Source organism: Centroberyx gerrardi, chromosome 8, assembly GCF_048128805.1.
Source record: "Centroberyx gerrardi isolate f3 chromosome 8, fCenGer3.hap1.cur.20231027, whole genome shotgun sequence".
Lineage (NCBI taxonomy): Eukaryota > Metazoa > Chordata > Actinopteri > Beryciformes > Berycidae > Centroberyx > Centroberyx gerrardi.
In genome coordinates, this window is record NC_136004.1 from 26,502,915 (window position 1) to 26,514,237 (window position 11,323).

Genomic DNA, 11,323 nt, shown 5'->3' on the forward strand with positions numbered 1-11,323 from the left:
GAGTGGCACACTGAGAGAATTCACTTCTGCGGTAAAAAGGCGCATTGATCCAAGTGTTGGAAAACCAGATATGCAGAGATTCTCTAACCAAAATGATCCCTTTGACTTCATTCTTCCCTTCACTGCCACGGCAGCAGCTTGAGTGCTGCCAATCAATGTAACAACTGTAGATAATCTGCATTAAAAGGCCTCAAAAAAGCCAACGAACTGCCAGATCAATAGCCAGGCACTGAGCGAAAATGCTTATAATGGCTTTCGCTGCTGGATTGATCACGTTTCCCATTAAGTACAGAGAGTAAATTGGACACAACCTGTAGGTTTATTGCGAATATTGCTCTCTATAACAGGTTATCAGAGGTACTTGGCCTCTGACTGCTGACCTATAGATTCACCAGCTGTGAGTGTAAAAATAAAGTGCTGATATAATGTGCTTCCAATGGCGGTGTGTGAGTATCCACGCATCTCTCTCTCTCTCTCTCTCTCTCTCATGCTTTATCTCAGAATATGTGTGTGTGCCCTGACATTTTCCACACACACACACACACACACACACACACACACACACACACAAAATCATGCTCTCTCCCTTTCTCCCTGCACGACAAAAATTGAGCCTGACTCCCCTCTAAATTATTTCAACAATAAACTGATTCACTCTGATCCCAAATTATTTCAACGCTAAAATTGTTCATAACCATTCTGATACATTTTATTAAACCGTAGCAGTATTTACAATGTACAATCACTGAATTATTCCATTTCAAGACACGTTTAAAAGTGCTTTTTGTGAAGTTTAGTTCTGAATAAATAAAGGAGTTTCAATTTTCTGACAACAATACAACAACAAACGACAGTAAAGCTGCAAATGTGCTCATCACCAATACAGAAAAAAAATGTTGAGGTTTAAATACTGCTACAACATTCCTCTTTTTTTGAAAGCTCATATTGGAGGCATTAAAATACCTTGTATGGGTGGGTAAACAAAAGGAAAAAATCCAGACCTGATGCAATGTTTTGTGTCCCATCAAAAAGTAAAGAAAAAAAAATACTTAAATGAATGAGTGGTCTTCTTCTCTTCCTTATCCAAAAATAACTCCCATGTTGGCATGGAGGTGGGACGTTTCTCCAAATCACCATGGTCCGGTGTCTTCAAAACACAAGTTAGCTCTGCAGTCTCTCAAATACGAATCCAAGTGTTTGAACACAGATCGCCGAGGTCCCGTCCGAGGATTAGACTCCCAAACGGAGCGGATTACTGACAGTACGTCCCGAGGATCTGTCACAATATGAGAGTGGCGACGAGGAAAACGAGACACAGGAGGTCAGCGGCTGATGGGAAGCTGCGGTAAGGAGATGGACGGATGGCCCAAGTGGCTCGGGGCAGCGAGAACTGAGAAGGGATGACCTGCATGCAGAAGACAAGACAGATAATATGAGTTTTAATAGTCATTCTAGCACTGATTTTGATTCCATGCAACAAAACGCTCTCGTTGAGGGAGGAAGACTCTCAAAGCACCCAAATGATGGCTAAAACTAAAAGCCACTAGGATCACTTGAGAGGTTTTTTAGAGGATCCAACATGTGTAAAAAGATCACCCAGGGGCGTCCTGGTGGCTCGGTGGCTCTAAGGCACACACCATGTAACCGCAACGTCCCGGGTTTGAATCCCACCCAGGACCTTTGTCACGTCATCCCCCTCTCTCTCACAGTTTTTCCTGTCTTTCTCTACTTTATACTATCAAATAAAGGCAAAAATGCCCCAAAAAATTATCTTTAAAAGAAAAAAAAGAAGAGATAATCCAGTTGAGGATATAAGAATTTAGCATGATAAAGGAGAATGTTGCACACTGCTTGCAATTCTCCCACATATTTTCGGAAACTGTTTCACAATGTTTCAACCCTGTAGGTCTTCAACAGTTATCTAGATGAAGACCTAACGCTACCTGATGACAAAGAACTACTATAGTTGAAACGTTGTGAAATAGTTTCTGAAATATGTGGGAGTATCGGAAGCACTGTGGTCCATTCTCCTTTTTCATGACTCCTTGTATGCTACTACTAAAACAAATTTAAAGATTTATTTAAAAGATTTATCCTCATGTGTAAAATGGCATCGACACAGGCAGGCTGATTCAACCAGCGAGCAGGATGACACTCACTGTCCAGGTATCCGTGCAGGGCCAGCAGATGCGGTCGGTCCGGGCTGCTGAACGGTGAGTAGTGGAGGTCTTCCGGCAGTGACGGGGGCATCCTGGACAGTGGTGCACTCTGGGAATAACCGTTCTGAGGTGGGTGCTTTTTGTGTCGCGCACGACAGTTCTGAAACCAAACCTGGGAAATATTGCAGATGATGTGAACACACAGAAAGCAGGGAAAATAGATGTTTTGTAGCGTTGCCTTGCGCTGTAAAAATTAGGGTTAGGGTCGGTCTGTCATGTTCCTCCGATATGATGGAGGTTTCTCCCTCACCACAGCTAGTGGATGTGTTTTTCTTATTAATTTTATTTCGCTGACCAGTGAAATTCCAATGTGGTGTGGGAGGAGCTTAAGGAGCTGCTAACCCACCTAAAAGAATTTCATTAGTCTGGGTTTCAGCGGAGAGTTTTAGTGTCTCATGATGTGTCTAAATGCTGTTTCAGAGGCTTTTCCACCCAACTCCGGTGGAAATTCTTTGGATTTTGTGGATTTTTTTGTGCACAAATGGTCACATTCAAAGCTATTGAATATCACCACAAAATATAGGCTGTCGGCAACTTCATTCCAAAAACATTTGTATCAGTATCAGGCTTCAAAAATCCATATGTATGCATTAGAAATATGAATTAAAGATATATTCCATAATAATTGAATAGTACTAAATGAATAGTACTGTCTATATGGTATAGTACTCTGTAAAATTGCATCATAATATACTGCTATGTTTTATCACTGCTTACTTGTATGACTCGTCTACTTAGTCCTGTCATTTCTGCCAGTTTCTGTAGAGTCTGGGCGTCGGGGTTGTTGTCCTGGGCAAACTGGGTCTGCATCACCTGCAAGGAGAAACTGCAGTCAGACACGAACCATGATACACAGATAGTATGAAACAGAAAACTGCACTGAGCCCTCATGCACACACACATAAACAAATACAAATACACACATCTCAGAGGCAGAATCTACCTGCAGTTGCTCTGCGGTGAAGGAAGTCCGCGCCCTCTTGGCTGGTTTGGGTTGGCAGTCCTGATCCGAGGGCAACGCTCCCTCCAAAGTCAGTCCTGTGCCTGTAAGGAAACACATTGGGAGTGGGTTTGCTCTTGTCTGAAGCTAAAAGGAGTACTTCACCCCCAAAACGGAAAATTCAGTCATTATCTACTCAGCCCCATGTCAGTCGAAACTCCACTGAAGTTGGTCGGACCACCAAACACACAGCGAGTTGGGTTATCTTTTTACAGCTCCAAAATAAAAGCATAAAATATCAATCATATTTCTCCAAACAGCTCATGCAGCATAATCTGTTAGACTGTGGGTCCAAAAACCCAATATTTAGCCCGTTATCTCCTATATTTTCCTCATTGACAATACTCTGGTCGCACAGTGCAATCATTTGGCTACAAAACACTTGCACTTTACTGCACAAGCTGTTTGGAGAAATTTCATGGACATTTTATGCTTTTTGTGGAGCTGTAAAAAGATGGCAGTGTTGACTTAAACAGTTTGGAAGGAGGCTGAGATGGGGGCTAACTCGCTGTGTGTTTGATGGTCCCACCAACTTCAATGGAGTTTCAAATGACATTTTTATTTTGGGGGTGAACTATCCTTTTAAGAAAATCCTTTCTACCTCTCTCCTTTGCTTTTATTCTTCTTACTGTGTGGATATTTTAATCTCTAGCACTTCTCTCTCTTACATGATCGCTCCAGGGTCACCAGAATATTTTGTTGCAGAATTTGAGCTTATATAACTTGATCATCAGAGACCATCAGAATATCATTTGGACGCAGCATCTTGTGAGTGTGTCTGCATGGCTCTACCGTTCTCGGCGGCCCGGCGGAGGTTGTCCAGCATGATGTCGTAGTGGCTGCGGCACAGCACCCTGCCCTCCACCAGACCAAATTCCTCCCCGGTGGACAGCTGCCTCTTGCAGGAGAAGCAGGCGAAGCAGGCCAGGTGGTACACGCTGCCCCTGGCCCGCCGCACCCAGTCACTGGCGTACACCTGACGCCCGCACTGGGCGCACTTGGTGCCAAACCTACTGTGAGGTAGAATGAAACAGGGAGGTTAAGGTTGGTTGGAAATAAATCAATCTGCTGAGTAGATTTTCATACCATAATTGGCCTCTCCATTGTGTGCCATGTACACAGCAAATTTTCTGGTGTTAATAAGTGTTGACTTTTCAGTGGCAAATATTTAGAGTTGGCAAGTGTTGATTGGAGAGTTGTTTGTCCATTCATAGAGCTGATATGGCTCTGGGACAACTGTTCAAAACTATTTGAAAGTGTTAAATTAACTCTGATGGGTGTAAACTTATAGAAACACTTGGATAGCATTGATTTTTACCCTCTTAAAATGAACACTGAGATTTTGCTGTGATATACTCTGCTGAAGGTCTTGTGGATGGAAAGCATGGCCTAATAAATGCAATTTGCATAGAACTAAGTGTGTGGAAGATCTGTTTTACAGTTGGGGAAATCATGTGTGCACTTAATCCCCCTCCCCCAAATTGAGAAGCCAAATGATGGGCAATTGGATGTGGCACTTATCATAATTTAGCATAAATGAGTCCATATTTCATCTTGTAGATTTTATCATTGTAATGGAGAGAAAAGATCAAGCAAAAACACCAAGAAAACAAAGAGCAACAAAGAGCCTTCAGCACCCTGTTTTCTCTAAGGTGTACACCTCCATCTTGTTGAAGATAGTTTGGTGACGTATGTCCAATAATTTATCACACTGACAAAATAATATCGTGTCACTCATCAGTCACTGCTCCAATTGTCCCCAGAAATCCATCTGATATAAGCAGGTTTTAAGGGTTGTAGGGTTGAAATGTGTATTTGAGCCAATTTTTTAACATACTGACGGGCATGTTGATGATATAAAGTGCGATAGTAAAAACGATAGCGCCCAAAATCAATATGATAAACACATCTCGTGCCTCCTCTCGAGCAGCAATGGCGACACAAGAGGTAAATACATTGTCGGGACATTTTCCCTTTCAATAAGGGAAATTTTGTTTTGAAGCCTTATCTTCTATGTTCAAAATCAGCTTTACATTTAGCTCATAATGTTTTAACGAATTCTCTCTCTCTCTCTCTCTCTCTCTCTCTCTCTCTCTCTCTCTCTCGCTCTCTCTCTCTCTCAACACGTCTTCAGTATTTAGTTTACAACAGATAGTAATCCTTTTACGAATTTAACAAGGATTCTCCTCAAATATCGCAGCAAAACTACAACTTTCTATAGGAATAATTACAGGAATATTATTGTGATACAATGCGAGATAAAATAAAAATACCATAAAGTACCATAAGGTTAAACTCACTACTGTGTACCACAGACACACAGTCGCTATAGGAATATTAGTGTTGTTCTTTAGTCTCTACTATCTGTCTTTTACTTGCCTTCATCATTCGTTGATTATCGTACTGTGTTTCAGTCTGATCTGCTCTTCCATCTTTAACTCCTGTTTTTAAATATCCGCAAATGCGATTAAAAGCATTTACAGTTAAAGGAATTGAAATCGAAACTATTAGGCTATAACGATACAGGCTATTTTGCATGCACGTGTATCTGCAATTTATTTCTATAAGAAAAAACATCTTAAAACACGCTGTAATAAACTAGAACTGAAAACCGGACTTTGTGGTTGGCTTAATTAAGGCATTTAACCTTGGGCAATTAACCAATTTAAATAAAACATCGGTCAAATTATTTTCAGGTGAAATCATTAAAATTATTTCATATAACATAAATTACATGATAGGCCTAATATAAACCTGTAAGTAATAGCGAAATTATTTGTTTTGTTCCAAAAGGAGATAGTGACACCTGCTTTTACAAAATGATTGATACAATGGTTAAAAAATAAAAAATGTCAAAATTCAATTAAATCGTGGTACTCTGTTAAAAGGATAATTTGTATATATATATATATATTTTTTTTTAGTTGACAAAATGGAGGCCTGCACATTTTGGCAGAATGGATCCTCTTTGACATTGACTGATGAACTTGAGTTAAAGGATCGCTTTTTAACGTAATGTTTAAAGCAACTGAATAAGGCATGGCAAAATGAAACAAATAGCAAAACTTATCTTACCTGAAATAATCCAGTTTGCAGTAGATTTCTTTGTTTTTGACGTAGCAGCTGTTGTGCTGGCGCAGTGACGCTCTGCAGACTGAGCACTCCAAACAGCCCAAGTGCCAGTTCAGGTTGTTCACCTGAGGAAGCAGGGAAGGGATCACACTTACAGGATAACGCAGGTCTGATAGATCCATATATAGGCTTTATAGGCCTATAAAGTCAATTATCAATGCATTGATACCACGCTGCAAAAATGTCCGTTAGTAGGCTATGAAGTCATTTAGTCCAACACTGAGCTTTAAAATCTTGTTTTCCTTAAAGCAAATGAAAAAAATCTGCCAAAGGGGTTAGATAGTTTCACTTGTTTTCAATGCATTTTCACTTGTTTGGAGAATTACGAAATAAGAGAAATAAGAAATACGAGTCTGAAACAGAATTAGACAGATCACCGAACTAGCCTTGTATCAAGAAAATGTCACTGATTAAAGAAAAATCTTGAGGCAAGATGAATTAAATTGGAAAAAGGTGAAAACATCACCCCCGATGGCAGATTTTTCTTCACTGGTTTCAAGAAAAATAAGACTTTAAGACTCAGATAAATGTTTCAGTAATTAACGACTGTTTGAGAAATTAGATGACAAAAATAGGGGGATGAGGGATGCAGGGATGCACGTGAATAGATTTAAATGGTTTTAGCAACAATTTTACCCCTCTTTGACACTCTTAGTCTTTATATTTTTTTGATTCCAGTCGTTATTTCTCACCTTCAGCAGGTATCGGTCGTGGATTTCCATGCCACAGCTGGCGCACTGGTTCTTGGCGGAGGCCACCGGAGGAGAGCAGAGACAGGCGGCCTCCGACGGGCTGGACTCCCCGGACTCCTTCTTCACCTCCGATTTAGACTGGAGAGGAGACTAGTACCAGTTTGAATGTGTTTTGATTACATTTTTGAGTGTAGAGCTACTGACAAAGACTATTAGAACCAGTCTGTGGAAAATTATAACCAGTGGTGTAGTGGTAAATAAAAAGATCCAGACGGGGAACAACCACTAATATAAACAAAAATCAATTATATTTACAGAAAAGCTTAAATTTGTTTTTCCCCTTATAGCCTATGACTCGATCCTATACAATCTACATCAGTTTGATACTACTTACCATCATACAATCTGAATGTCATGTAAGCCTAAAATGTAGGCTATAGCCTAGGTAAACTCTATTCCGCAAATAAAACGGAGTTTTGATGGGTTTACCCTCCACTACATTCCTAATCACAAATGCAAACATCCTATAGCCAGAGTTACACAATGTAAGAGGTATAAAAATAGGACTATTTATGATAAAACCTATGTAAATGGCACACTAACACAGCCAGCTATAGGTTATCCTTGCATGCAAAAACTTTTGTAAGAGGAGATCAAGATGAAATGAGCTAAAAATCAACGAAACCACAAACAGACAGAAAGACAAAGAAATAATAAGGTTGCAAACCAAAGTCTTCCAGATGTTTGTGACTCACCATTTTCGGGTCTTGAACGCTGCCTATTTGGAGAGAAGATGGAGCCTGCTCTGCGCATTACGCATCTCTGCACCAACCCACACTATATCCGGTCCAAAACAACGAATAACAGTTTCTCCTGCATTTAAACCCTGGCAACAAAAGACAAATTTGATGCAATTAGAAGAAAAAAAAATATGATCGATCATTCCTCTTGTGCGCAATAGGAGGCTATATTCCCATGCAATCAAACGCAGTGAAAAGAAAGGATGGGACTATATCTGCAATTAGTGATGGCTTGAAATGCTTCGGGGATAAGAGGCAACCCGAGTGTCAATTTCATCTGTCAATCAAGAAAAGGCAACCGGGCCGCCAAGCAAAAAACGGCGCATCCTAATTTCAATAGCCGTATAATCGAAAATCGAAAAATCTCCAAAGTGAAGAGGCTCAATTGGAGATCGGTCTATTCATAACAGACAATGTGCAGAAGTTGCAGCTGATCTTGAAACATAAAGGAGCTTGATTGTCTCTCTCTCATGATAGACCCATTTAAGCACTTGAGGCTCCCTTGGGTGATTACAGCTGTATTCATAAGCTGCCAAAAAATCTGCGTTTGGGTGGCAATTCGGAGTCCGTGTTGTCCTTCATTTCAACGAAATTAGCAGGAATGCGAGAATATGTTAATTACCGGCTCTAATATAAATATTGGAAGCAAAAAAAAAAAAAAAAAACCTACAGAGCGGGCCTATGGAAGTCAAAGAAAATGCATAGGCTACTTAATGTGGTAAACGACATTTTACATCCCCGAAGCAGCTACCTTCTTAACGAAAACATGGTCCAATAAAAGTTTTTCCCTCTGGTGAATTTTCATTTTTCCAGAACATCACAGGCAACCGCAGAAAGTCCAGATAATCCCGTTGAACATAGACTTAAATGTAGGCTTTTTTCCCCCTGGTGAAAGAAGTTGTTGTTGTTGTTGCCTCTTTCTTCAACGCATAGTCCAACTTCATCAACTCGGTAGTGTTGTTGGGAATCGAACCACCGGCACCAGTGTCCCTCCCAGACCCAGACTGGCTCCCACTAGGTCCGCTGTTCCTTCTCCCCGCCTCAAATGAAAGTTTACACCCCGTTCAGTCAGAGAGGATGAGATGCTGCCCTTTGAATCAAGATGTTGGAATGAGACTCGGGTTACCCACTTTTTAAAAAAAAAATTTGCAGAATAGAATTTACCCACTTGTTTATGAATAGGCTATTTATGGCATAAATTCATTGTGGTATAATCATGCAACTTCTATCAGGATAGGGTCTTTTATGGGGGGTGGGGGGGTGGGGGGGGGGAGCCAAATGTTTTTTTTCTTAAAATATAGTTTATGATGATCCCAGATCCCAGACTGGAGGTCAGATGGTTTACTCACCTTTCCATTCACTGTACCACAGCATCACTGTTAGAGTAAAATTAAATAGGCTATAGAGTTAAAATTAAGGACCATGTAATATTTGCTTTCCTGTTTGTGCTGCACTGTGCTGCAATGTGGTCTGTTTTTGTTTTTTGTTTTTAGCTTAATTTCAGAGCAAAAGAAAAAGAGAGAGACAGAGGTGTGTGTGAGTGTGTGTGTGTGTGTGTGTGTGTGTGTGTAGGGGGGGTGCATTAGTTTCTTCTAGGTGCATGAAAGAGGTGCAGAAGCTGTAAGAGCAGATGGAACAATGTTGCCATGTGCCTGCAGGCTTATTATCCATCATAGGATTTGTTATTCGCTTTTTAAAGGTTTTTCTCTTATCTTATCTCCACTTTTCCTTATGGTTCCCATATTGTTCAGTTTTCATGATTTTGTCTGTGTGGCTCAGGATAAGAATAGTGTTCTTCATGATATTTTGCAAAAAAAAAAAGTAGTTTATTTAAAAGGGTGTTTATTGAATGAATTTGAAGACTGATGCTGCGTTCAAGTGAAATCGGAAGAAGCGAAAGAATGAGTGACATCTTGTTGCTACAACTTGGAAACATTCTCATGTTGAACTCATTGGAACACCCACATCCAAACTCATATCTAACTATGGATTATATAGATAGGGTTTAGTGTTAAAGCGTGAATGAAACTGGTCATTAGGGATTTCTATTATCTTCGACTGCTGACTTTGGTGGATTCGCCGCCATGTTTCCCGCCTGTGTTGATACACTTCCGCTATTTGTGACGCCCCAAAATTCCCACATTTCCTACTTGTAATTACCACCACAAGGCTGAAGTGAAGGTTTTTTCAGAGTTGGCAGCTCGTATTTACGATAAATCCGACATAACGTGAACCGATGTGAAGTCCTTACAGGCAGCAGAACAGTCACAATATCAGGCTCTGATTGACCGTCAACATTACAAATGAGGCAAACCTGCTGAGTGGAGGCTTTCCAGTGGGTGTGTCAGTTGAAATGCTGCACACTTATCTGTTTAGAAGGATTTTAGTGATTGGTTAATGAGGGGAGCCCATCAAGACCAGGTCCAGTTGTGATGCGTTGACTGGAGCTTGTTCGAAACTGTCTATAAAAAAGGATGGAATTTAAAAAATGCAATAATGTTAAATTTAACTGCTCCGACAAAATAAAATTTGAACAGTGTCTTTGATCATATAGGTGTACAAGTAGAGGAAAATTTGAATTCACATAGTAGGGCTCCTTTAAAGCTGAAGACTAACGTGACAAAGGCCAACGCAGAGGCTACAGCTTCAGATTTCCTTTCCCTATAATCACCCAGGCTCCCAGCACCTGGAATAAGATGACTTAAAGTAAAGGTTTCCATGAAATCAATGACACTTTAATTATTATTGATCACTTAAAAAGCATTTGGGCTCACCTGTAACAGCAGAATTGCATTGTCTCAGTCTCCTGTATTGTCAGCGTAATGCACTCCACCGGCTCAGTGCATTAACAGTAATTGCCAGATGGTGCGGGGTCAACTGCATGTGGGCTGGTCAAGATGCAAGTGGACTTAAATGAGAAACGGGTTGAAAGAGTGTTATTTCAGCATCATTATCATGTCACTTTACAAGTAGTGAGGCACGTGTGAAGGGTTTGACTGGTAGATGTTTGGCAAGCAGGAGCAGCGAAATACAGAGTGTGCAACTGGCTTAGTGCTTTATTACTTATGAAGACCTTTCAGTGTATTTAAAGTAGGGTTTGACCAATATGGGCTTTTTATAAGATACCAGATATCAGATACCAAAACCAATATTTTTGGATTGAAGCTGTTGATAGTCAATATTTTGTGTCGTTATTCAGTATCTTTGTTTGACCATTTTCATCCCAAAAATTGCAAGTATTCAGTGTTTCTCCCAGAATTGTATTCCTGTCAGGGTGGAAAAGCCTCTGAAACAGCAGTTAGACCATCATGGGACACTAAAACTCTCCATTGAAACTGATACTAATGAAATTCTTGTAGTTGTACAGTACTAGGTTAGCTGCTCTTTAAGGCAGGGTGAGGCAGGTTTTAGAGACTGACACCCCTGAAGAGTAAAAAAAAAAAATGAAGGAACCGGCATCATATCAGAGGTGGAAAATAC

The 11,323-nt window shown here is 40.4% G+C and overlaps 1 protein-coding gene across 1 annotated transcript; it reads right to left on the reverse strand.

The window, feature by feature from the left end:
* Positions 1-954: 954 nt before the first annotated feature.
* On the reverse strand, positions 955-8,723 carry lhx6b (LIM homeobox 6b). The gene is made up of 9 exons (XM_071897687.2): positions 8,595-8,723; positions 7,799-7,929; positions 7,044-7,193; positions 6,295-6,416; positions 4,012-4,232; positions 3,163-3,263; positions 2,937-3,032; positions 2,160-2,331; positions 955-1,405 (listed from the first exon to the last, which is right to left on the reverse strand). Exons 2-9 carry the CDS (start codon positions 7,799-7,801, stop codon positions 1,323-1,325), a joined length of 948 nt encoding a protein of 315 aa, XP_071753788.1. The 5' UTR covers positions 7,802-7,929; positions 8,595-8,723; the 3' UTR covers positions 955-1,322.
* Between the last annotated feature and the right edge of the window lie 2,600 nt (positions 8,724-11,323).